Here is a 27,962-nt window from a genome sequence, read left to right as displayed (position 1 = left end):
AGATCTCCAGAAGGGGGGAGCTATAACGATACACTATATTTTTAGAATTAAATGACCAAACAGTGGTGGGTCTGTAGTCATAAAACAGAAATTCAAGGAAGAACTGATTTTAGGAAGATTTTGCCTTCATGAAGCCTTTGTAGAACTTTCATCCTTCAGTGGTGTCTTCTTAAGCGATCACTTCTTAAGTGATTTTCCTCTTCTGAATTCCTATTCCCTTCTTTCCTTTTTATTTATTTTCATTTATTTATTTTTCCTTCTTTCCTTTTTAATTGTGTTTCTTACCACGTTTCACCTTGGTAATTGATGTATGTGTACAAATCTTTCTAATTCAATTTTAGCTTCCTTGGTACAGGAGCTGTGCCTGGAGTGCCTTACTCTCATATACTTGGTAAATATTTGCAGGTTGAAGGAATGCATTTTCAACAACTTCTTTCTGAATTTTGTTGATATTGTTGGTAAAAATTGTTATTAGTAAAGAGTAAACCTTTCAGTATTCTAAGTGGTTAATAATCATAGAATTAAAATGATAACATGATAAGTAGTAAGCATCTTGAGTTTCAAAGACTTTTGATATATCTGTGTCATCATTGGCATTATAAATATACATGATTTTAGTATACTAATACTCATCTAACCTCAGTATCAAATGTTTTTGCTAGTAAAATAGGGTTCATAATACCTGCTTCATGTAACAGGGCTGTGATGATCAAAATTTTCAAAGCTCTTTGGAAAGTTAATTAGGTTATAAAAGGGCTGAGATTGTCAAGTACATAGTGTCTAAGATCTTACTGTTGTTATAATAGAAAAAGAGAAAAACATGCATGCACATCTATCTATAGATAGATAGCTATCTATAGATAGCTTCAGAAAGCACATGATAATGATCGTACATGCTTTTAAGTACTTTATTCCTTGTTTTCATTAAATACTTTTTGTAAAAGGTCTTTGTGGCTAATGATGATGATGAAGATGATGATACTAGTAATAATAATAGCTTCTGTAGCCTTACATAATTTATAAAATTACTGTATTATCTTGGATTTAACAGTTTATTAGGGGAGGGGACTAGCTCTTCTAACCCTAAGTTACTGCTAAAACAATATGAGTCAAAACCAACCTGGAAATCATTTTAATGCAAATGTATTTAGTTAACATTACACCCAGTGTTCTGAAATTCATTTACTGATTTTCACAAGACATTTGGAAATTAAAAAAAAAAATACAAGTATTTGAGGAAATAAAGCATTTCATACATTCCCACAGATGACAGTACCACTATAGTATGTTAGTGTTGTCCTTTTCTTGGCTGAGCCTTCTGTTTATGATTGTAGGAAGGCAGCTGGGCAGAGAGCAGTTCTGCCTCCTGCCTCTCCCATTCCCTCCCCTTTTCCCACACTTTGCACCCCCACAGTTCTGACTCTGGATTCTGGAATCCACTCTCTCAGGTGGTCGCCCAAAGCACCCGCAGGTGTTAGCACTGAGATTGTTAGATTGACAAGAGGGTGGCCTTCCGCATGGCAGGGGGTTTGCAAATATTGATTATCATATATCCAAACTACAGAAGTCATCCAAGGAGAGATTTTTTTGCTAATTTTATGGTTATTGTACATTTTTCCTCACAAATGTCTGCGTTATTATTTTGTGTTCTGATTAATCCAGAGACTAATTAGATAATCCTGAATTGACTGAATTAACATTCAAGAGCCTATAAAACTATCACATTACATCATGAATGCAGGTAACACTCGGAACCCAGAACCTTTGCTATCCCTTGCACCCCTAATGTTGGTAGTTTCCATGTGTACCTTCTCTTACAGTAAATAAAGTGCAGACTAGTATATGATGGATACCCTCATTACAGTACTTACCATACTGTATTCTGATTTTGGTTACATGACTCCCTTCACCAGTGGATTGTGGGCTTCTTGTGGAGACGGTTATCATCTTGTTCACCCTTGTTCTTCCAGGGAAGGGTATCTACTGTACAGTAGGAAAGCAATAAAGGAATGTGCATTCATGAAAGTATGGGTTTGGTGGAGAGCCATTTAAAATTCCATTGATTTTGATACTTTATACTGCAAAGTAAAGTCTTATTTATTTGAGTGACATTAATTGAAAGCTAGATGTGATAAAAAGTTTGTGTTAAAACCACTCCTCTCAAGATCATACATGCATCCTAGGAAAATGATATTTTTTTGATACTACCAAATAGACCTTATTTACCATTACAATTGATACAGTACTAAAATAATGGCATTTTATCAGAAATATTTTTAGTGCTTTTTGCTAACTTAGAAGGGTTAACTGCTGTCTCACCTTGCTATCTGATTTCGAAAGTTTTCAGGGACAGACTGAAATTCATCCTGGAAGAACCAAAGAACCACAGGAGAAAAATACCAAAACAAAGTAGAACGGTGAATCAGTGGTTTATAAAATAGTATTTACCAAACGAATGAATAAATGAATAAATCAATGTCTCCAAGGAGACAAAATTTACATGCATAAAATGTGAAATATTAACATAATGAGATAAGAGGCCAAAAAGAAATGTTACCAATTGGATTTCAGGGAAGAGAGTCAACAATGAAGAGCTCCATGAAGGAAGTGAACCCTAAGCTGATTATAAGGAAATGAGTCAATGTGAGAAAATAACTGTATCTGTATTGCTTTTTTTTTTTTTTATTTTTTATTGCTGTGGAACACATTACCACAAACTTAGTGGCCCAGAACAGCATACATTTATTATCTGGCCATTTCCATGGGACAGGATTCAGGACATGCTTGTTTGAATCCTCTGTTCAGGATCCTAAAGGCTGAAATCAAGGTGCTAACTGGGTGGTGTTCTTTTCAGGGGCTTGGGGACATCTTTCAAGGCAGAAAGTTATTGGTAGAGTTAATTCCTCACAGCTGTAGGACTGAGATCCCGGTTTTCTTGCTGGCTGCCAGCCAGGGTCCTCACTTATTCCTCTCTATGCCACTCTCTTGCAATATGGCAGCTTCCTTCTTCAAGGCCAGCAAAAGAAGCTCCCACTTCTTCTACCCTCTTTGAAATGATTCACTTGTTTATGTCAAGCCCACTTGGGAAAAACCTCCCTTTTGATTAACTTGAAGTCAACTGATTAGAGACCTTAATTATATCTGCAAAATCTCTTTGCCTTTGCCATGTATCATAACATAATCATGGGAGTGATAGCTTTACACTTTTGCCATGCTCTGTTGACCAAAAGCAAATTACAATTCTGTCCACACTCAGGGTAATTGTACAAGGATGTGGGTCATTGAGGGTCACCCTACAGTTCTGCCTACTACAGTGTCTTCTTTCATAAATGATTCTGTTATTTGAACATGTTTTAAGAGTGAGGTGTTTTTTTGTTTGTTTGTTCATTTAAGGTTTTAGAAAATGGGCCCTGGGTGTCACATGCCAGGCTAAGAAAAATGAACTCTGAACTTGGAGCTTTTACTGATGTCTATGAGGGGGACCAGCTGTACACAATAATTAAGGGGATGAAAAGATTCTAGAGTGAGTTATAATTAGAGAAGCCTACCTCATCATTTTGAAACATTGCAAGAGCTTCCTAACTGGTCTCTTACCTGCTGGTCTTTACTCCCTCACATCTGCCTTGACTTGCCAAGGTGATCTTTTCAAATGCACATCCAACCATACCACTACCCTTCTTAAAATACTTGTGCTGGCTACTAGATGGAACCAAGCTCTACAGTCTCCTAGGAAGGGGGCTTCATGTCCCAACACCGCCTTCATGGGTCCTTCCTTCACGCTCAACTGAGGCAGTGGCAGGAAGGGCTGAGAGGAAGGGATGGATTTGAAAGACAATGAGTTCGTAGAATTACCTGATTGTGATGAGTGTGAGGATGAGGCTGCTCCATGCCTGCAAATAGGACTGCAGGCGCAGTTGCAAATGTAGGAGAGAAGAAGAATGAGTTTGAGGTCGCCATAGAACATCCTCACAACCCTAGGACTTGTTGCAGGTGTGGCTCTCTACTGGTACTGTGGGATCTGTAAAAGAAGGGCCAGGCATGACCTCTACAGAGATGAGAATCCACATGGCATTAGGAAATTATGGAGAGGGACAACAGGAGGCCTCTCACCAGTGGTAGATTACAGGAGGTGAGCTAGTAAAGATGTTAGTTAACAGCTAAATGCAGTTTTCTGCATTCCAGGAAGTACCTGGTAAAAGCCACAACAGATAAACCATTGCTTTTCATTGTTTCTGTGGCTTTAATGTTTAAACAGTGGGAGGACTAATTTGGGAATGCCTAAAGAAATATCAGGGGTTGCCTGGGTGGCTCAGCGATTGAGCATTTGCCTTTGGCTCAGGTCCTGATCCTGAGGTCCAGGATGGAGTCCTATGTTAGACTCCCTGCATGGAGCCTGCTTCTCCCTCTGCCTGTGTCTCTGCCTCTCTCTCTCTCTCTCTCTCTCTCTCTCTCTCTGTGTGTGTGTGTGTCTCTCATGAATAAATAAATAAAATCTTTCAAAAAAAAGAAAAAGAAATATCAGCAAAGGGGTTTTTGTTTTTTTTTTTTTGTTTTTGTTTTTGTTTTTGTTTTTGTTTTGCAAGAGAATTTTTTAAAGTTGTCCTGGTTATCTCAAATTAAGTTTGTCTTTTCAGATGTCTTTGGTCACTTGGCCTTACACGATCTGGTTACAAATCCTGAAGTTCTTTCTTTTGTGCTCGTTTTGAACTATGTGGAAGCACATGAGTTTTTCTTCTGCTGCTTTCTATTTCTTCTGGAGGATGTGGGGCCAAAAATGTGTTTAAGCTGTTCTGGTCTGCCTTCCTGAAATGGGACACACTCTAGGGAGGATGCACAAAATGGGATGCTATTTTCCTTCTTAACGGAAGATGGATTCTAGCCTCCACTTATCTTTTTTCCTATATAACTAAGTAGAATCCACGGTATCAGTGCCCAGTCAATTTCTAGCTCACCTGGTTCTTGTGATTCCTTCCGTGGTCGCTTAAATACTGCCATTGCTTTGGGCCTGCAGGCTAGTGCCTGCGCTGCTGTGGCAGCAGCCCGTGGAGTTCACATGGCTGCTTGCTGTGGCTGGGTATGGCTCCCTGCTGGTGCCAACACTGCTTCCCATGAAGTGTGCGCCTGCTGGCATGACTCCTTACCAGGGGGTGCCTCTGCTGCTTGCTGGTACCCTCACTGCCTGTGAAATGCATTCTCACTGGGCACACAAAGACACTCGCTGAAGGTCCTTTGTACCCCTTGATTAACTGCTGAAGTTCTAGCCGCTGTTTCAAAGCCCCTTCACTTTGGGAACATACCTTCTGATAGGGAGTTGATAAAGCCATAACAGAGGGCTAATAGGTAGAAAGAGGCACTGGTCCTGATGTGCTATTTCTTCCCTGGTAAAGCCTGCAAACTCATAAACAGGACACTGATGCATCAGGATTTTCCCTCCTCCTTTCGAGAAACAGGGTCCAAGCCCTTTCAGTTGAGGTTATTGGGAGGCTAGCCAAAGTTATGGGCATACTCTTTGAGTCTAGTTTTCTTGGGCCTGAAAGTGTGATGGGGGCAGGTGAAAATCCTCTGTAGTAAGCTTTGATGAATTTGAGTCTTCCCTTTAGTGACAGGTCATCTGTTCATGTTCTCCAGAAATGGTCTTCTCTCATGGTGGGATCTCTCCTCCTCCTACAATGTCCCAAGTTCCTTAGGACTCTGGCACATCCAGTCCTGACCTCTCTGGATCTCTTAGCCTAGGTGATGCTAAGTGATGCTGTGATAACAATCCTTCACCCTATCACACTCACATACAAACACACACACACACACACACACACACCCCAAATCTCAGTGGCTTCATGCAGTGGAGTTTTGTCACTTGCACAGAGTCTCCATCCTATGGCATTAGCATCTGAAATACATGCCTTCTGTATTAGTTTCCTAGGACTCTCAAACAAGGTACCATAAGCTGGGTGTGTTTAAAAATCAGAAATGTATTCTCTCACCATTTTGGAGACTGGAAATCCAAAATCAATGTGTCAGCAAGGCTATGTTCTAAAGGCTCTAGAGGAAGACCCTTCCTTCCTTGCTTCCTTCTAAATTCTGGTAGTTGCCATCAGTCCTTGGGGTTCCTTGGCTTATAGATGCATCCCTTTAATCTCTGCCTCTACCTTTACACAGCCATCTTCCCTGTGTCTCTGTGTCTCAATTTCCTTCTTTTTGTAAGAATACCAGTCCTTACTTAGTATCCACCCTAATCAGTGTGACCTCATATTAAGTTGATTATATCTGTAAAGATCTTCTTTCCAGAGAAAAAAATGAGTGGGAAATATCAGACAGGGAGACAGGACATGAGAGACTCCTAACTCTGGGAAACGAACTAGGGGTGGTGGAAGGGGAGGTAGGCAGGGGGTGGGGGTGACTGGGTGATGGGCACTGAGGGGAGCACTTGATGGAATGAGCACTGGGTGTTACTCTATATGTTGGCAAATTGAACACCAATAAAAAATAAATTTATATTAAAAAAATAGGGAAAGCAAAAAACAAAAATCTTCTTTGAGACACAATTCAACCCATAGCACTGCAAAGTTGTAGTTGAGGAAAAGAGAGACAGAAGACATCCCATAGCTCTTAACAGTCTCATCTTAGAAGTGATATATGCTGGTTTTGTTTACGGTCCACTAGCCACAGTATGGTTCCAACATAACTGCAAGGGAAGATGGTAAATTCAGGGAAGCACACGGGTATTTAGTGAGAATTACTGGTCTCAGTCACATCCTTGAGTAGCTCATTTCTTCTGATTCCCAGAAGGTTCCTGAGCACACATGAGGCTGGATAGTCTCTGTGTCCTGTAAAATATCTATGAAGGAATATCATATGGTCCTGCAAAGCATATTAAAGGAATAGACTTGGACACTGAGCAAAGGAAAGAAAAGAAACGGTTTATATTATCTGCAAAACTATCCCATATTTGTTTGGTTCTTTGGTTCATCTTAATCCAGAGAATCCAAAACGGTGGGTAACAGGTTGGATCTAGTCTGTAGATGTCATTTGTGTGAACAACACGATGTTTAAGGAATGTGAATAAAGATCTAGATATTTTTCCTTGAACAACTGGAAGATATGATAACATCTGGGCCCATGTTTGCACAGAAAACCAGGAAAAGAAAACAGCCAAAGAAGGTCTGTTCCTTGTATAGTCCCATCTTTACAGTTCTCTCTACTTCCTACCATTCCCTATAGTATCACCTACATTGAGGCTCAGTATCAGTTCTTATTTATCTTTGTGCTTTCACCATTATTTTCATATCTCTTATCACATTCTAGTGCTTGTAAAGGATTAAGCAATACCCAAAAGCTTGAGCTGTGCGTGAACTCACGACTTGGAGGCTGATTCCTGCTTTAGCCATCTGCAAAGGGAAAACTCCTCCTGTGTTTCCTTCATTCTCTCCATTCCTGTGGAAACCCAACACTTCTGACAGTGACCTGTGGGTTTTCCGCAGCAAGCAATTCTGAGGCACAGGCTGGGTCTCCTACACTTCAACTCAATTCAATTCAATTCTGACACTATGTACCTAGAGATAGGATTGGACCCCACAAGTTATGGGCTCATTCCCACAAAACTCTCCATCATACACTCTTCAGGTGCCAGTCACAAATTCAGGATATCACCTGAGCTTTTGACCAGTATATATCGGGCTGTAAATCAGAAAGGTTCCCACCACTTCCTCCTCAGGTTTGATTAATTTGCTAGAGAAGCTCACAGAACCTAGGAAAACTGTTTACTTACTAGATTTTTTTTAAATAAAAAGACATAATTTACAAACAGCCAAACAGAAGAGATGCATATTGTAAGGTATGGGAAGGAGCACAGAGCTTCCATGCTCTTTCTGAGCATGCCATGCTTCCCCTATCTTCACATGTTCACCAACCTGGAAGTTCTCTGAGTCCCATAGTTGAGGGATTTTTATGGAGGCTTCATAATGTAGGCATGGTTGATTAGATCATGAGCCTTCAGTGATTTTTTTTTTTAAGATTTATTTATTTATGATAGACACAGATAGAGAGAGGCAGAGACACAGGCAGAGGGAGAAGCAGGCTCCATGCCGGGAGCCCGATGCAGGACTCGATCCCGGGTCTCCAGGATCACGCCCTGGGCCAAAGGAAGGCGCCGAACCACTGAGCCACCCAGGGATCCCCAGCCTTCAGTGATTGACTCAATCTCCAGACTCCTCCCCAGAGGTTAGGAAGTGGGGCTGAAAGTTCCAACCATCTAATCACATTGATGGTTCCCTTGGCAACCAGCCTCCATCCTTAGATTACCTAGGGGTTTTCCAAAAGTTACCTTAGTAACATAAATGCAGTTGTAAAGAGAAGGTCTTGTTATGAATAGCAAGACGCCCATTTTACCTTTATGTCTCTGAAACACTTTAGGAACTAAGGACAAAAGATCAACTATTATAATAAAATATGCTGGGATCCCTGGATGGCGCAGCGGTTTAGCGCCTGCCTTTGGCCCAGGGCGCAATCCTGGAGACCCGGGATCGAATCCCACATCGGGCTCCCGGTGCATGGAGCGTGCTTCTCCCTCTGCCTGTGTCTCTGCCTCTCTCTCTCTCTCTCTCTGTGACTATCATAAATAAATAAAAATTAAAAAATAGTTCTTTAAAAAAAAAAAAAGATGCTCCTATGGCCTTTATATAGGAAATCACAAGAGTTTTAAGAGTTGTGTGTCAGGAACAGTGGATAGGGACTAAATGTGCATTCCTTACTATAAATCAGAGTATCACTCCATCTGCAATAGTTGTGACTTAAGGTGAATGGTTGACAAAAACCTGGAAATACCTGTGATGGGGATAGGTGTATAAATGTTTGCAGTGAAATACTTGCAATTGGGGTAGTTGCATAAATTTGAATATAATTAACAATGCATGTTGACTGAAGTAAATCCTTATTGATACAGCTTTTTTTATGCCTTTTCTCTCCTTTTTAGACCATTGGAACGATCCAGTGAAGATGTGGATATAATCTTTACGAGGCTGAAAGAAGTTAAAGCTTTTGAGAAATTTCACCCAAATCTCCTTCATCAGATTTGTTTATGTGGTTATTATGAGAGTCTGGAAAAAGGAATAACATGTAAGAAATGCAACTTCAGTGGTGTATTTTCATGTATGGTTTGTGATCATTTGTAGTTATCCAATGGGGATAGATAGTACATGGAGTGTTTATTTGCCAAATATTTGAGCTTCAACCAAAGGTATTAGGTTATGGGTTAATAACCTGATTTTTACTCTCTTTACTTTGTTTACTTGGTTCCATGTAGGCATTTCCTTAACTTTTTTCACAGCATATAAATGTTCTTCCAGGGTAGCCTGCAAGATGGAGCTGGAAGGATTCAGCTAAATCCTTAGAAACATAGTTATTTTCTTTACCCCAAGAAATATGTGAGTCAGTAAGAATTTAAATAAAGATAAAAGGACTCTTAATGAATGTTAATAGTAATGTTTGAATCAATCTGAATGGTATCAATCTATTTCAGGTGTGAATAAGGGGCAGGGAAAGAAAACAAGAAAATGACAGCTGCATTAAAAAAAGTATTTTCTCATTAAAAATTAATGCTTTTCCATCTGTTGGGACACTTTTTTGATGCAGTAACAGGAAATTCCATCCAGTGGGGTTAAATATCAATTATTCCTACAAGGAGGGAAAAATCAATTACACATATTCAAGAAGTCTTGAGATAGGATGGGTTCAGAGTTAGTTAATTAAATGACTTGAAGACATTACTAAGGTCACATCTCTCTCACATTTTGTTTTTGTTTTTGTATATGTTTTGCTTTGAATCCTCAGGTGTTGACTTTTATTCTCAGACTTGACCCAAGTGATTCAAAGACAGCTATAGCAATTAGAGGCATCACATATGTTGGGAGGGGAAAAATCCTCCCTACCCCTTGTGGTTCTTTTGGCTGGGCTAATAAGTTGACATAAAACACTTTAATGGGATCAAAAATTATATTAAATTTCATAGATATGGTGGCCTCATTGATATGGGACCTAAGATGTGACCAAAGCAAGCTGTTTAGATGCTTTTTAGATAAAGAAACAGTAAGTTTGTGGAAAAACAGCAACACAAAGAAACTTATACTTGGATACTAATTAGTGAAGAAACTAAGCAGAGTTTATTTATATAGCCTTCTTGGCCCTGAATTCTGTATGTTTGGTAATAATGTGTAACTCCTGATATACGAAGGGTTCCTTTCACATGGGAGACTTATTTCCTGCTTTCCAAGGGACAGAGAGGAGAGTCAGAGTGTCCTTGCACTGACTGTTTCTCAGATAACTTTGATTCAAAATAATCAACATGCCTCTTTGGCATATTTTGCCCATCACATGACAATAAAAAGATATCCTGCTGTAGGACTATTTCTTTTTGTGTCTGTTTTCAGAAGTCCTCCAGTAGACTTCTGTTTCATTGGCCAGAATTACATCATATACCCACATTAAAACCAGTCACTGTCAAAGATAATGGGATGACTGAAATTGGTTTGGACCAATCATGATTGCTTCACTGGATCTCACATCAAGCAAGAAACTCGATGCTCTGAGCTCTTAGTCCTGTGGAGGAGGATGGAAAGTGGTATAAAATCTGTGTAAACTTAGATAAGAGGAGAGAAGGGCATGATTCTGAGTGGGAGACCAACACTGTCAAACATTATTGTAGAAAATTTGGAAGACAAGCAAAAGTAAAAATCACAATCCCCCAACTCAGAAATTGCTATTAACATTTTGTATCCTTCAAGATGTCTTCCCACATGTGTACACACAAACCTGGTCATGCTTATATTTAAAAAATTATTGATACATATTGTTTTCAAAGTGGCATTTATTTTTTACTGATAATCAGAAACTTTATTATTATTATTTTTAATCAGAAACCTTATTATTTGGGGATGAGACTCTATTTTCTGTTTCCTAAGGCCATTTTCAAAATGAATCTTCCATGATTCATTTTGTAATGTAAAATTGATTGGCAAGTGGTAATGTCTTTTGGGGCCAAGCAGTTCATGATAACGCCAAACTAAATCACTTAGAAAGGCTAGGAATAGCAGAGTTACTGGAAAGGCCGGCTATGAACTCATCAGTCTCTCATCTTAAGCTTATTACTGCACTTGTCTAGGATGCCATTGTTGTTCTTATCTTTCCACAGCATGTCTTGGGAGTTTAGAACAGCTTGTCATCATTATCATGGCTCCTAGGAGCTTACTCTTATGCAAGGAGCACTGGCCCTGCCAGAATTCAGCTGTCCCACTGAGTTGTCATGTGATTTAAATTGAGTCACTTGATCTCTGACTCTAATTGTGAAAAGAATTTTAAAATAACAGATCATTCAGTCTAGTTATTCAGCCAGAATATTTAAAAGGATAGTTGGATTTGTATGAGATTTTTGAAACAGTGTTTCAGAATGATTTTCGAAAGTACTGGTCTTAATGTAAGGATATGAGAACTAAAGTTCTATCTAAATATCTAAATGTAAAAAAATAAAAATAAATAAATAAATAAATATCTAAATGTTTTCTCTCTGAGTACAAAAGTAAAGCAAAATCAGGTTCAGAAATTTCTAATGAGAGTCATTTCCAAAGAGTAGATAATGCCTAATGCCTAAAAGCAGTGAATTTACAAAACATATAAGAAAACAAGCAGTGATAATACTAGTTAAAATTTTGAAAGCAGATTTTATTTTTCTTACTCATTTGCTGTTTAGCTTAAAAGGAGACATTATATTCTAAAAATACATTGCTTTTAATATAAGTAGATTTAGGAAACTGGGGTTGTAGACTAGTATTTTGTTGAATCAACTAACCTTGTTAATATGTGCCCTGTCTAGAGTAATAATTTTCCAAGAATCACAATACCATGAAATGTATGTAAGATAAATTACATAAAACATCAATGAATTCTTCTTAAATTCAAAGGATCTTATAGCATTTAGGATTATCATCCCTTAATACTACTCTGTAAATATAAGAGTTTCCTTTATTTACTTATTTATTTTTAAAAATTTACTTATTTGAGAGAGAGAGTGAGCACGTGTGAGAGAACACAAACAGGGAAGAGCGGAGGGAGAAGTAGAAGCAGACTCCCTGCTGAGCAAGAAGTCTGACATGGGACTTGATCCCAATACTCCAGGATCATGATCTGAGCCAAAGGCAGACACTCAACTGACTGAGCCACTCAGGTGCCCCAAGAGTTCCTTTTAGTAGAGTTCTACTTCATAGAATAAATAGGATACAGCTCTGTTGACAGATGAGGAGAAGAGAAATATGTCATGCTTTTATGAGAACAGATAGAGGAAGGGTGATGAGCTTTGCTAGATCCAGGTCATGCTTATAATGATCAGTGGTCATATGGTAAAACCAACTTACATTTGGTATATTTACCTTACCGTTTCTTTTGCAGTATTTCGCCAGGGTGATATTGGAACAAACTGGTATGCTGTCCTGGCAGGGTCTTTGGATGTTAAAGTGTCTGAGACCAGCAGTCACCAGGTGAGATACTTTATTCTTTTTTTTCTTTAAGTAGGATTTATTATTATTATTTTTAAAGACACATGAGGCCTATATCTTTTATGCCATCAAAATTACATTTTCAAAGTCCTTCCCTCTTTTCCATAGGAAAGGAGTTTGACAAGGGTTTGTTGAATTCTTCTGTTAAGTCACCCAACAAACATACATACTGCATATCTTCCATGGTTTGAGTATGGTGACAGGTGTTGGAACATGAGGTGCAGGAACCCAAGGCTTGTCTTCTGGGAGCTTGGTATCTATTGGGAAATGCAAATGATTCAATTGCAATGTGATAAATTGCTGTCATATAAATTGAAATGTAAACAAAGGGGAAAATCAAGTTTTTCTAGGTTTTTCCTCAGATTGTTCTTCCGTCTGGTATCCTTACTTTCCTTTGTCCTGGAAGTGATATCCTTATCAGCCTTGGAGGCACTGCAGTGATGCAGGGGAAATGAGGTTGATGCAGTCTCCCTATAAATCTCTCACTGTTTCTCTGCCTTATCTTCTCAAATGTGGAAGAACCAATAAGATATTTTTTTTTTCCAAAGTGTGGAACTTGCTTGCTTGATCTTCATTAATGACCTCTGAGAAGCTTAGCATCCCAGTAGATAACACTGATTTTGTCTCCTTCCTCCTACCCCCACAGTGTTTGTGAATATTTAAAATTGGACTCAGACAATCCTTTCACATTTGCAGTAACCTTTGCTCATCCTTTTTCCATGGGGCCCAAACGTACAGAACTTTCACTTCGGAGCCAAGAACCTTAAATCTCTAAATGCCACCTTCAAGCCTCAGTTGAAAATGGCCCAAGTTTTCTATCTGCGAATTCAGCATTCATATAAAAACTACGGGAAGGGAATTGGATAATTATAAAATAAAAATAATTATAAAAAATAAATTTATAAATCAGTTAAAGAGACAAATAGCCTGCAGCCAAATACCATGTTTAAGACAGTGCTTCTGAGCCATTTTCATATGTAACACACTTCAAATGTGAGAAACATTTATGATGCACTAAATTTGGGATTTAAATTTTGTAGGAACATGTGTGTATATTGGAGTTATGGGCAGTTAACCATCTAAAAATGGAAAAGTATCCCAAAGGTTGTTGGTAAATGGGCATTTGGAGTTTAGAATATGGTTGCCAGTGTTATTCCCATTGTTATGGATGGTTAGAGTCTCAGGCCAGTGCCCAAGTCCTGCTTAACCCATAGATACTTTTTCTGTGCATCACTGCATAGAAAGTTCCATTGAAAACGGCCTGGGACTTGTGCCTTTCAACTTGTTGGGACTATCCCTCTTCCCCTCTCTCACAGAGCCAGTTTTCTCCAGAGTTCAGAAGGCCAATGTGAGAGGTGATTCTTATTCTTGTAAGCTGCCTCAGTTACTCAATGGAACTGAGAACAGCTAGTGTTCTTGGATATCTGTCATGTGCAGGGCAGTGTTCTAAGCACCTAATAGGTATTTGTTTACTCCTTTATCCCTCACAACAACCCTACAGAGTAGGTCATATTACTGTTCTTGTTTTACAGAGGAGGAAGTGAGGCCCTGACTGGTTAAATAATTTGCCCCAAGTAACATATCTAGAAATTAGGGGAAAGAGGACCGAAACCCAAGAAGTCAGTCACCTGAACATAGACTCTGAGGCCCTGCTCTGTGCTTTGACTGAAAAGAAATGTGATGACTCCTGCAACTTCCCTCTCTCTGCTATTTGTCATCTTTTCCCATTTCCCCATGTCTCTTATCTCTGCACACCTTCCACAGCAGACTGCTTGCTGTCCTGGTGGGAACCCTCAGGCTCCTTGCTCAGAACTATTCCTGATGCTCACTGTGACCAGGTCACCTGTGTGGAGGTGCAGAGGAGACAGGGCCTAGTGGAGGATGATTCTCCTCGATCCTCTGGGTGGTCCTGGATGGGTGATGATAGAGGAGAGGAACTGAAAAGAGAAGGTGAGGAAACAGAGAAAAGGGGAGGAAATGAGAATTAAGGAGGAGAAAGGTGAGAAGGGAAAGAGAGCACAGGGAGGAAGAAAAGAAGAAAGGCAGAGCAGATGTACCTAAGGGATGAGAAATAACATCAACATAGATGTGCCGACACATCAAATGTTCAAAGCTGGCATGAGATTTTGATGGTATTAAAATAGCAAATATAATAAAATAGCAAATAAAATAGCAAATTTTTGACCAGGTGCTCCTGGAATATTGCCCTGGACTAATTCTCTCTCACCATGGGGTCCTAGCAAAGAACAGCTGAGTAATACTCTGTTGTTAGCTGTGGGATTTTTAAAATCTTAACAAGCTTTTAATGTCAGCCGTGGTTTTGACCTCAGACCTATGCTGAGAACTTTCCTAAGCTGGGCTTGGTCTTGGTCTTCTCTTAAGTTATTGGGAATTCTAGCTTTATACTAAAGCTGGCTTACTGCCTTCTCTGTGTACTTCACCCTGTATTGTCTAGCCAGGGTTTTCTGGATATATCATTTATATCATTGAGATGTATGCAAGAGAAAGCTCATTGACTTCTATATCCTTCAACCTTCCAGAGAGAAGTCAGAACTGGTCACTTGAAGGATATGGTTGCAGCAACATGGGAGGAGGAAGCTAAAAAGAATGACCAAGATGGCCGGATCTCCTCCCATGGCAAGTTGCTTGACAGGGAGAAATAAAAAAGCCATTTCTACCTGTGCTGGCCTTGTAATGGGCTCTGGATCTCTGCCCACTGGGGATGTGGCCAAATCAGGGTGATGAGTTAGCCAATCAGAATACTACTGTCTATGAGTCAGAATTCTCCAGAGAAGTAGAACAAATAGAAGATGGGGAGATAGCTAGCTAGCTAGATAGGTATTTATTTTAAGGAATTGGCTCATGTGACTGTGGAGGTTGGTAAGTTTGAAATCTGTATGGCAAGCCAAATGGTTGGAGATCAGGGAAAAGTTGATGCTGCAGTCTTGAATCTGAAAGGTGGAAATGCCGGCAGATTTCCCATATTGCAGTCTGGAAGCAGAATTCTGTCTTCTTTGGGAAACCTCAAGGGAAACATGCTTACTTTTAAGTAAATCCTTCAAGTGATTGAATGAAACTGACCCACATTATGGAGGACAATCTGCTTCAGTTGAAGTCATGTTAAACACATCTGAAGATATTGTTTACAGCAAAATGTAGACTAATGTTTGACTAAGCAACTAGTTACCATAGTTAAGCCAAGTTGACACATAAAATTAACCATCAGGTACCCCAGTGGGTAGTGAAATGGGCTTGGGTAATGGGCCATGGGAGGAAAGCAAGGAAATACCTACAATTGCTAACTAAGAATTCAGAGACCAGCAGCAACTTTGCTAAGTGCCTTCCTTGTATCTTACATGTTAGGGGTTCTGTGTGTATCATTTCTAGGCATTCATGTCCTATTTTACAACTGCGCTTGAAAACAAGGCTCAGAGACATGAGGCATCACTTTCCCCGGGCCACACAAATGTGCATGGCCAAATGAAGATCTGAATTCAGGTCTGACATACTCCAAATTTCATGTTCTTCCTGTTGTTCACACAGAAAAAAAAGGGAAGCAGGGCAGTAGTAGAAGAAAAAGAAGAAAAGTTAAAAGAGACTAAAAGCAAATTAAGGAAAGAGAAAAGAGGTAACAGCACAGAAGAGTGAAATCTTTCAAAGTGAGTAGGGCTGTTGCTAGCCTGCCCCTCCATTTTCATTCAAGTCTCTCCCTGACCTGTGTGCCTTTCTTTTCATCTGAGAGTCAGAAGTCAAAGATGCTTGTGATAAATTCCCAAACCTGTCTCTGAGTTTCAGAAATACCCTCTGATACTCTCAGTAGGGTATTAGCTGAGCCAGAATGGTGGACGTAGACCATGGTAATGGAGCACCCACTACAGGTAGTTGTGTGAAAAGCACTTCTCAAGCATTATTTTGTTGGCTACTCAACTACAATTGGCCCTTCCTGGTTTGGTGCTATTATTAGTGTCATCTTAGAGGTAGACGCTAAATAAAGGTCACACAGCCATTGGGTATCTGAGCCAGTTCTCCATGATTCTGGGGCTCAAGTTCTTGACCATTATGGTTGTACAGGTGCTAACCAGAAGTAATAATGGATGTGGGGAGAAGCTTTCCCCCTGTAGCTCCTGCAACCACTGGCCTGATTCCAGCTCAGAGCTCCACATCTCTCACCTCCAGGCCCATCTTACAGGTGTTTGCTCCACATGAGACATGCTGTTGGGGAAGGCCCACTTCTCACACTCTGTTTGGCTGCCGCTGGGGTGCGGGGCCCTCCTTCCACCTTTTAGATCATGAGTTAAATGAGCATGGCTCATCCGTTCAAAAGGTTTCTGCGTTAGAGGGTGGGATAGATACATACGGATGATGGGGGTGGGGGGGAGATTAAGGCACTGTGTACAAAGTGGAGGTGACAGGATTAGCATTTGTGTTGATGGAATGTATGAGGGCTGAGGGAAAGTGAGTATCCTGATTTGAATGAAGAGGTAGATGGTGATGCCACTAATTGAAGTAAGGAGCACATAAGAAAAAAAAAATGCTTCATAGATTCTGATATAGTATTTTTATGTCATACACTTATTAGGCATTCTTGATTTGATGGAATTTTTTTCTGAGCAAAATCACTCTATTTCTTTTATATGGAGATAGGAAGATATAATTTCACATAAATTTGAAGAATACAAAAGGCATAAATATTTTATTTGGCTCGTAAATTCATACTCTCTTTCTGCCTGTTTTAATATAATACTACTTCTTCTCTGTTTTCATCATTCCCCTATACCTTTTTGCTTACTAGGTTAAGAAAACAGAGCTTGCCTTCTTTATGATTGCTAGGTCAGATTCTTCTTGAATTCTTTGAACTCTAGGTTGGGGGTCACACTTACATCTCATTGGTGGCATGCTACGAGCATAGTAGTAATAACTCTCATCATTTAGAAAGCATTTCACTTACATTGTTTTGTTTGAGCCACCCTAGTAGACAGACCCAACTGTGTTGTATCTTGCTCAAGTCCCAGTTGAATGAGTGGTCTGCTGAAGATGACACAGTGGTGACCCGTAGAGCTGGAAATCAGCAAGACTTCTTTACCCAGTGTAGTGCCCTGCTCTTGACATCCTTCCCTTTAGCCAGCATGTTTGGCCATTTGCCTGGGTGTCTGTAAAGGGTCTTTAAAGGGCCCCTGCTCCCCAGTGCCTCTAGTGTCTGTGGGTGGTGGTGGTGTATAGATCCTTCTTTGCTCCCTTGGATTGTGCCTACCTAACTAAGATTCTGACCAAGAAAGCTGTGGATTCCACATTTGGGAAAAATATTAAAATATAAACACTCCACTGAGTGGTAGGTAATATAAACTTCAGACCCTTTCCTGAGAGGAGAGGATAGAGATAGAAAGCCGTTGAACTGCGGGGAGCAAGGATGGCTCACCTCCAAGTTTTGCCTGGAGCGGGCCCACCCAGTCACTTTAGAAACCACAAGTCTGCCAGCTGGGGAGGCATGATTTTGTCTCACCCTGCAGGTCTGCGCCTGACTCAGGACATATCCGACAGTGGTATAAAAATCCTACTGAGTGCTGATTAGAAGCAACTTCTCTCCGCACACAGGCCTTTCCATCAGAGCCCCAAGGCAACACTGTCCTGCTTCCCTATTTTCCCTTCGGGTGAGTCCCCCCAGTCGGAGGAGGCTTCAAGCGTGGACTGGAGGGGAGAGACAAAAGTCTCTGCATGAAGACAGAGATAACGGGCCCTACCTCTCAGAGGCCTTCCCTGAGTAGCTGGTGCTACATTGCTTTCATTTCCTTTGCTTTGAAAGGAAACTTCAAAAACTATGTTGAAACTATGTTTGTACCGAAAATTCTGGGAAATATATAGACTATTCTGTTCCTGTTATTTTGATGAACTTTTAAAGACTGCTATCCTTGGAAGTATCTTCCTATAAATTCTATTGCTTACTAATCTATAAACAAAACCTACTCCCCAAACACTTGTACCGTATGCCCCTATGTAATTGTTAGAGGCACCTCTTCCACTTTCCAGGTGTTTTTCCTGCCTTGGCCATTCTTTGTCTGACCCCTTGAAACTCAGAATTCTTGGCAAAGGGACCTACCCCAGAACCCACCACTAACCTACAGTATCCCAACTGGTCACATGCTCATATAGATTTCGACTTGGCAGCACAAATCCTATCAAGGATTAATCCTCCCAGTTCCCACTGATACCTGTCCCCACACGCAGTCTTACCTAAGTCTAACCGGGACACAACGCCTTCAGACACCCACAGCTGAACTCTTGTGCTCAAGAGTGTGCCTGTCTTGGGTACCTATTTAACTTAATGGCCTAAAAGAGAGTTTATGTTCCCACTAGAATGAATAATGCTATGGGTGTGCTCTTTTCTCATTGATATTTGAATGGATTTAGAGTGAGAAGTGAACATTGGAACAAGTTTTACACAAGTAGTAAACTTAAAAACAATGAATAGGCAATCATCTGTGTGTATGTGTGTTTCAGAAAGAAAAGGAGAGACAAGGTCCTGTTTTTCTCTGCAGATTTTATAAATGAATGGCTTTTTTTTGGCATAGTGGCAAATATTTAAATCCTAGAAATATATAAGGTTTAATAATTAATGTTTGCACCCAAAAAGTGTATTTTTCCAGTCATGTGAAAGAATTTCTCATGGCTACTTAGTGACTCAAAATTCATGCTACAAAACAGAGAATAAGATGGTGTATCAGTTCATTAAAACTTCTACATCTCTGACACAGATGCTTATTTAAAGTGTGTTTACCTAATGCAACAGTGATTAAAAAATTAAACCTCTTTTGAAATCCTATCTGCTATTTCTTGGCTGTGTGACCTCAGGCAAGTTAGATTACCTATAAACTGGAAATAATTATTCCTACCTTAAATAAATTAATGTCTATAATCCACTTAATGCAAAGCTTGCAATATAGCAGGGGTTCTGGTACTTTATTTTACTAATTCCAGAAGGAAACATTTGTTGCCCCAAGAGTGGAGTGCTGCTGGTTGTGATGCCTGCAGTGTTCCCATTTTATCACAAGAGGGCAATGCTAGCATAGAGAAAGCAGGAAATGTTCACAGTATTGGAATGGCAAGACTTCAACCATCAATATTGTTCAACCATTCCGTGAGATCAGAGAATCCTGGCTGCTGTTGGCACTTGCATGTTATCCACCCTCTCATCAGCCTCTGTGATATTCTCTGGCAATTTTTGGTTCAGTTTTGGAAAACAGTCTCTTACTGGTACTTCTCCCCAAATAAAATGTGCTTTTATTTACCCTCTCTTTGTCTCTACAAAAATGTTTTTAAGTGTTATTGCATTTTTGGTTATGAAATTTGAAGGACAAGTATGTCTATCATGTGGCTCTCTCTATCTCTCTCTGTCATTCTGTCTTAGGCTGTCCGGGTGCTCTCATTTACTCTGATTTCACCCCACTGTTTTCAGACGGAGAACATAACTGCCATTAGGGAACATTTTCTGAACACATTTAATGAGCCCATGAAACGTGAAAGCTGCCAACTCTGTCGTCGTTGTTTGTAATCTCTTACAACTTGTCTGCTCAGGTCATGCTATTGGTTAGGAACCAATCAGGAGTTTATTTAGCATCCTACATGAAGCATCCACGTACTATAGTTAGTTTTGTTGCCATGTAATTCTTTGGGTGGATGCAAGATTGAGCCACAGTGCAGGACAAACTGGCTCTCTCTGCTTAAATGAAGCTGGCCTCTGATTCAGTTATCAGAAGGCTAATAATGCTAGTCCATTCTCATAAAAACTTCCTGCAGCCAGCTTGTCTGATCTTGTTAAGCTGTGTCTAATACTCTGATTCCAGGGAAGTGCTATGAAAGGAACAAACCTGTCTTTGCTGTCTGTTAGCAAAAAAACACATTTGACTTAGAAGTATTTTGCCTTCACGCTTGGCAATAAATTCTTTAGACAGCACATACAATTGAGAAATTCAGAGATTAAGTAACATTAAATTTTAATATTTTAATAAACAACTTGGAGCACTCAATAAATTCCAGTACTAAATTCAAACTCATGAAATAAACCCAAGCACTACCAAACCTAATGGCAAGTATTTCCTATAGTCCTAAAATAAAAATTGTCAAAATATTACTTTGTAAGAATTTATGTTTCAGGATCTACACACTAAAAGACCAATTTGTTCCTTGATGTTAAACCCAGCATGTGGCCAAAACAATAAATATGCTATGAGACAGTTAACTTTTCTTGAGCCGTTAATATGGAAATGATTTAAATATGCTTACTAAAAAAAATCTGATATCCCTAGAAGTTACAGGAGTGTTAAAAAATCTTGATGTACTTATCTCAGAGAATTCGTATGCCTATTTTGTTGATTGTTAGTTATTTCAAATTTCGTCAGATTGTAACTTGTATAAGTTGAATTTCAGCAGATGTGTATAGACATTTGTAAGGCACTTATTTATTAACTCAGATATCAGTGATACATAGCCATTGGCTTTCTTAACACCATTCCTATTTTCATAGAGTAGCAATGTTTATAATGCAACAGACAAATAAAATGCTTCATATGAGAATGCCTGCTTTAAGAACACCTAGTATATCATAATTCAGATGTACAAAGCAGACAAATTAAGGGGTGATTAGTAGCAGCACAAAAGGATTCTTTGATTTACAGCAGGATTCGTCAGAAGAGTTCCTTTGAATACAAGCTCCCCTAGAGAGCTGAAGTGTTTTGCAGATCATTCAAACCACTTGACATCCAGACTGGGAGACAGAGAAACTTGGAATTTAAGTGTTGAAGAACCATCGTTAATTGAACATTAACACAAAATGAATCTAGAGATTCTCTGTTCTTTAGATAATAGAAAAATATAATTTGCTTTTTAGAAATATAGTTAACCTATACATGTATATAAATATGACTAAGTCAGAAATAATCTTTTCCATTATTTATGGGGCATCTACTGTGTGCCAGGAACCTGTCTATATATTATTTTATTTATATTGAGTCCTACTGATAATCTTATAAGAAAAATTGTGCCCATTTCATAAATGAAGATATTGAAATTTCTGGGATCATTCTATCCAAAGCCATAAGATCAGTAATTAGCAGAGAAGAATTTTTTTTTTTGAGAGTTGAATATTCTTTTTACTTTGTTTTTTTTTTAATAAATTAATTTTTATTGGTGTTCAATTTACCAACATACAGAATAACACCCAGTGCTCATCCCGTCAAGTGTCCCCCTCCGTGCCCGTCACCCATTCACCCCCACCCCCCGCCCTCCTCCCCTTCCACCACCCCTAGTTCATTTCCCAGAGTTAGAAGTCTTTATGTTCTGTGTCCCTTTCTGATATCTCCCACACATTTCTTCTCCCTTCCCTTATATTCCCCTTCACTATTATTCATATTCCCCAAATGAATGAGAACATACACTGTTTGTCCTTCTCCGATTGACTTACTTCACTCAGCATAATACCCTCCAGTTCCATCCACGTTGAAGCAAATGGTGGGTATTTGTCGTTTCTAATGGCTGAGTAATATTCCATTTGAATCTAGGTCTACAGGCTATGCTTTTCTCACTCACTGCCTCCAGGGGATTTCCCCCACCAAGGCTGGAGTGTTCTGACTTAGGTTGCCTCTGGGTGTATATCCTTTGCTGAATATCCCCTGCCTTCCATCAGGGTGGCTTTGTTGGCATGTTTGTAAACTTGCTTGACACCTACTTGTATGAATGGAGATAAGGAGACGCTGCCTATCCCACTGAAACACATCCTTTACCCACATAATGTTCGTGATTTCAATTGGTGCTTAGCTGGGTAGAGGAGGAGAGCTGGGAACTGGAGACCACTCATGGTGGAGGGAGGCAGAGCTGTCCAGAGGGCATGGACATGGGAGGAAGCTAAACGTTGTTGCTGCATGGGCCCCGGGTTGGTAGGGTGAAGGGTTGAGTAGGTCTAACTAGTGGTAACATGACGGGCAGAGTCAGGAAACAGGCCCAGCAATGGACATGGGCAGCTTGGTGTGCTGAAAAACAGACCTGGCCACAGGCGGGTGCAGGAGAGGCACTGGGGCCCAGGGAGGGTTGTCGGAACCAGGCGGTTGGCCATTTTGAAAATAATTAAGATACCTGGCAGGTTACCAAGGAAGAGATGCAGACAGAAACTCAGTTTCCCCAGCTGAGGCAGAAGCTCTGTTAGAGCTCCTGTTCTGTTAGAACTGGGTCACAGGAAGAGTGGGAAAAATCATGATAGTTTACATTTCTTCTAATGAGAAGGAGGTTTGGTGTCCCAGTCTGGCATGGATTTGATCTACTAGGTGAGGGTCAAGTGGACCCCAGTATTGGAATTGGAAGGCCAGAGGAGGAGCAGTGCTGTTTTCTCTTTTCCTGGAGACTTGGACTTAATATATGGACTTAATTATATATATTGACTGATTGGAGAAAACAAAAATCTGTGTGGGCTTAAATATTACTTTGATCGGCTTTCCTACTGAGTCTTAGCAAGCAGTACTTAAATTTTATATGATAATTGAAGAGGTATACGAAGAAGTAGTTAAACTGACTAGTTCTAGTCTTAACTCTTCCACTTTCAAGCCATGCTCCTGGACAAATTCCTGAACATCTCTGGGGCCTGATTTTCCTCAGCCTGTGAAATAGCAATGATGTTGTAGGATTGTTTTAATATTACCATCAATAAGAATATCCACAATTTATTATGCATTCCTTTGGAGTCAGGCTGTATGTGAAACAATTGAAATGCATTATCTCATTTAACTGTTGTGAGGAATAAATAAGGCATCGCAGTCAAGACACCTGGCCCAGTGCAGGGCACATGGTACTCTACTCACACACATGGAGATCCACATGCATGCTGACTTGCCATAGGATATATAGTGTTAAGGGTAAGTGGGTAATTAAGTGTTTTAGAGGATAGGAGAAGGAGGATCAGGTTGGCTGATAGGCAAGGGAGAGTTGTGTCAGATGGGAGGAAGAAAGCAGATGACAAGTCAGTGACATGCCACAGTCACTCTTTTTTTGAGTGTCCATAACCCTCTTATATAATAGAATTGGCCACAGAGACCCAGCATGCTTTACTAACACAAGGAAGTCCTTCCATGGGTAACCCAATGGATATCACACTTACTGTGTGTGCGCTGCAAAGCAATTAAGTGATAATCTGATGTCTGTCCCTATGACAGAAGTCCCTTTGAGAATGCAAGTTCAGCCTAGCACCTCCCCAAAGGTCTCAGTGCAATTTAGGACTCACACAGCCATGTCTGGCTAGCCCACTCTCTTGTTTTGGGTTTCCCTAGAAGCTGACCTAGAGATAGGATTTAGTTGCAAGTGGTTTTCTTGAAGATGACCCCAGGAGGCCTTGTAAGGGAGTGGGCAAGTGAGACAAGGATGGAAGGACAGCCAATAAAGCATGTTAAGAGGATTTCAACTGGGCTCACTCTTTTCAGGCAACCATCTAAGAAACCATGTAGGGTTAGGAAGCTGGGGTATTTATCTTCCTACTCCCATGCCTCTTTCATGGAAGTTGGCCTTTACAGGCATTGACTGCACAGTACTCTGTTCTCAGGTGGGGCAATGCCAATACCTGAGGAAGGAAGCCACATGTGTATATGGCAACTGTCCAGAAAGCTATCATGACTTGGGGGGTGGGGTGAGGTCAAAAGTGGGAGGAAGGAGTCTGGTAGGACTCCAGCAGCATCTGTTAAACTTACCTTCCTGTGTTGAAGACATTCAAGATTTTATTTTTTAATTTTTTAAAATATTTTATTTACTCGAGAGTGAGAGAGCACAAGCAGAGGGAGCAGCAGAGGGAGAGGGAGAAGCAGACTCTCCGAGGAGCGAGGAGCCTGACACTGGGCTTGATCCCAGGACCCTGGGATCATGACCCAAACCGAAGGCAGACACTTAACTGACTGAGCCACCCAGGTACTCCAAGGTTTTAAATCTACATTTCATATTTGAAAAATCCTAAATTGCCATCTTATCACAAAGTGGAACATTTCTTTGCTGTTGTTAATGTTTTATATTCCCTGAGCAGGTGCTGACCAGTTTCTTCCGCTTCTGTGTCACTGTAAATATTTTCCTGAGGTGGCCTTTCTGCACATTCATCTGCGAATGAGCAGAAAATAAAACAGTTTGAATAGTCTCTATTAAATAAGTATGGAGACATGAGCAGATCTCCAGAGTATGTGTAAACCTTAAAGAAACAGTAATACTACATTTAGAAATGGACACTTTGGCCCCAGGCAAAGGCGTATGTTACACCTACATGCATTGGTCCAGACTTGGAATTCTGACCATAGGGACCTGGTTAGATGTTAGGTGGTTCAAAGTAAGAATGCTTCCACCACAATGACTCAAATTTATCCTGCCTTCCAGTGTACATACTGAGCAACCTATCTTGGTTCTGCTAAACGAGAGAACACTGGAATGCAAATTTCTCTTTTTTGGTAATTCTCTTCTTAGCACATCGCAACGCCCTGCCTGGGATTCAAAAAAATAGCACTGATGGACCATAAAGGTAGTGATAAATCTTTAGATTAGTACATTTGTCCTAAAAATACTGAGTCTGTAGAAAGTTAAGTTTGAACCTAGAAGTAATACTCCTTTCAGGCGAGGGTTTCCAGTCCTAATTTCAAGATCCTATCTTGTGTTTGTGATTCCTCCTCCTTCAACTTAAGAGGATCACCTGGGTGCTGGGTGGCTCAGTGGGTTGAATGTCTGCCTTCAGCTCAAGTCATGATCTCAGGGCCCTGGGATCAAGTCCCACATCAGGTTCCCTGCTCAGGAGGGAGCCTGCTTCTTCCTCTCCCTTGGTTCCTCCCCCTGTCTGTGCTCTCTCTCTCTGGCTCAAATAAATAAAGAAAATCTTAAAAAAAACAAGCAAACAAAAACTTAAGAGGATCACGTATGAAGGAGGAAATGTGGGAAGGACAGCTCCCACACTCAGTTCTGGTGGGAAAGCAAGGGATACTGGAAATGAGCCAAGACGCTCCATCAAAGGGCCGAGGCTGGGCGTGTCTCCTTGCAGAGGTCCTGACGTGTGACCTGCACTGGCAGCTATGTAGATGTGTAATGCACAGGTAATGTTAAACTCCAGGGGAGAGCCAAGAATACTTTCAATCTTTTGTCCATCACAAGAGCTGTCACTAGCAAAAAGCCGGGCTCATATGATTTTCACAGCCTACATCTTTCTTTGTATACCTTTCAGGGACAAACTACATAGAGATAAGAGGGGAGAGAGGAGAGAGTTTAATCCACAAAAAATCTACAACTAGATCACAAATAACAGATCATCTTAGTTCTTTTGCATTATACTTTGCAGATAACATTAGATATTTAAACTCTGTGGACGGTGGCAGGACTAACATTAATGGGCCATCCTGTCAAGTTTTAAAATAGAATTTTACACTAGAAAGTACAAATTAGGTAAAAGAATCCTTTCTGAAGGATCCAGATAAGAAAGTAGGCAAGTGGGATTTTCAAGGGAACCTGATATTCTAGAGAATTTATGGAAGTATGTGATTTATCATAATCCCTTCTGTGCTTTTACTAGAATTTGAAAATTACTCAGAGGCACTGGACTCACTGAATATTGATAGTACAGTTCTGGGGAAATATCTGACTTCTCTGACTGAATTTGTTTACAGCTGCCTCTCTGGAAAATTTATTAGCAAGCTCTCCTTACATTTCCTCCCAATCTTTCATTCTTTTCTGAGATATTATTGATTTTATTTTCCTGAACACAATTTTATATGGTAATATCTGGGCAGAAGCAATTTGCTATGGTTCAAGGAACTGGATTCTTATGGGCATTTGTCTTAGTAATGTGATTACAGAGTCACTAAGTTGATCTTAATAACATTTGCCTATTATCGTGTATTAGATGCATGAAAGGAAAACTGTGCTTTCTAACTCAGAGGACTACCCTTGTGTATCTCCTTTAGTTGATAATGCCCTGCAAAATTAATGTCCAGGTGACTTGGAGGGGCTATTTGTATTATTTGAAACTAGTTAGGATTAAATGTGAATATCATCACCAATGTCGCATGCAGATTGGAAATGATCTTTCTTAGTATAACATAAGAAACTTTTAAATCATTGATTCATGGCATTTTATGAACTAGCCACACTGTACTTCATCTGAAGATGTTTTTACTCTGTTGTGGCTGCAGGAGGCAGCACAATACAAAAAGCTTGGAGTTGACAGTCCAAGAACCCTGATTAGAGTCTGACTGCATTACTTAACTGTTTGTGTGAAGTAGGGCCATGTTAATCAGGTGCCTCGACCCTCAAGTTTCCTCATCTCTTCAAAGCAGGCTGACAGCACAGCATCCCAATTTCCCGTTACCTATTGAATATTATAACTGCATCCTCTCACTAAAACCTCTTTGTTTTCAAAAGATTCCCCCCTTTTCTCTTAAAACAGTGAATTATCCTCTAAAAAGATAATACTGTCCACAAAAAGACTTGAACAAGGTTACTGCTAGCAGCCTTATTCATAATATCTCTAAACTGGGATCAGCCCAAATGTTCACCAACAGGACAACGGATAAGCAAATTGTAGCATATCAACACAATGGAAAATTACTTGTCAGTAAAAGGAGAAAAAAATTACTGATCCATGCAACAACGTGGATGAAACTTACAGATGTGTTGAGCAAAAGAAGCCAGACACCAAAGAGGGCGTACTGTCTGACTCCTTTTACAAGAAGTTTTGAAAACAGCCAAACCCTTTATGGTGAAAGAAACCAGAATACTCATTACCTCAGAAGGAAGGGTCTTGACTGAGAAATACCAAGGGGAATTTTGGGGTGATAGGAAATGTTGTATGTCTGGATTTTGTTGGTGATGAGACAGATGTATAGATTATCAAAACTGGTTGAACTGTGCAATTAAATCAACTGCTTTATTTAGTATAAAGTATACTTAAATTCAAAGAAAAGACAACTCACCCATATCGGTTAAATGTTTAATTTTCTAATGACCAAGTTTTGGGATTCTCAGGATGCAGTGACCATCTGTACTCTGGGAATTGGGACGGCCTTTGGAGAGTCCATTCTGGACAACACACCCCGCCATGCGACCATCGTTACCAGAGAGAGCAGTGAACTGCTCCGCATCGAGCAGAAGGACTTCAAGGCTCTATGGGAGGTGAGCCCCAAGGCTTCTTTGTCAATTAATGTAGTTGCAGAAAAGAAAGGGAACTGCCACATGGATAATGGCATTACAGTCAAGCCTTAATGTGTTCTGTTCTGAGCCAGTAGATGGAATTTAATTTTCAAAACTTGTTTTTGAAATGAGTGAGTGAAAAAGCCATTTTGACACAAGACATCCCCCCCCTTTGTTTTTAATTTAGTGCTTGCTCAATTTTCTGTAGTTTGACATACCTTATAATTATTTCTTGAATGACCA

General features: G+C 40.0%; 1 protein-coding gene across 7 annotated transcripts in view; it reads left to right on the top strand.

The window, feature by feature from the left end:
• RAPGEF4 (Rap guanine nucleotide exchange factor 4) overlaps positions 1-27,962 on the top strand; it is a 282,236-nt gene that overhangs the window by 37,553 nt on the left and 216,721 nt on the right. For 4 of the 7 annotated variants that reach the window (XM_055308182.1, XM_055308181.1, XM_055308180.1 and 1 more), the window contains exons 2-4: positions 8,969-9,111; positions 12,433-12,521; positions 27,555-27,701. In XM_055308182.1, the coding sequence (XP_055164157.1) occupies positions 8,969-9,111; positions 12,433-12,521; positions 27,555-27,701 (379 nt within the window). Of the gene's footprint in view, positions 1-8,968; positions 9,112-12,432; positions 12,522-27,554; positions 27,702-27,962 lie in introns of those variants that run through there. The other 3 variants (XM_055308186.1, XM_055308187.1, XM_055308184.1) reach the window with 1 other exon arrangement.

Source organism: Nyctereutes procyonoides, unplaced genomic scaffold (assembly GCF_905146905.1).
Source record: "Nyctereutes procyonoides isolate TBG_1078 unplaced genomic scaffold, NYPRO_anot_genome, whole genome shotgun sequence".
Classification (NCBI taxonomy): Eukaryota; Metazoa; Chordata; class Mammalia; order Carnivora; family Canidae; genus Nyctereutes; species Nyctereutes procyonoides.
This window is presented reverse-complemented; position numbering and strand designations above follow the sequence as displayed.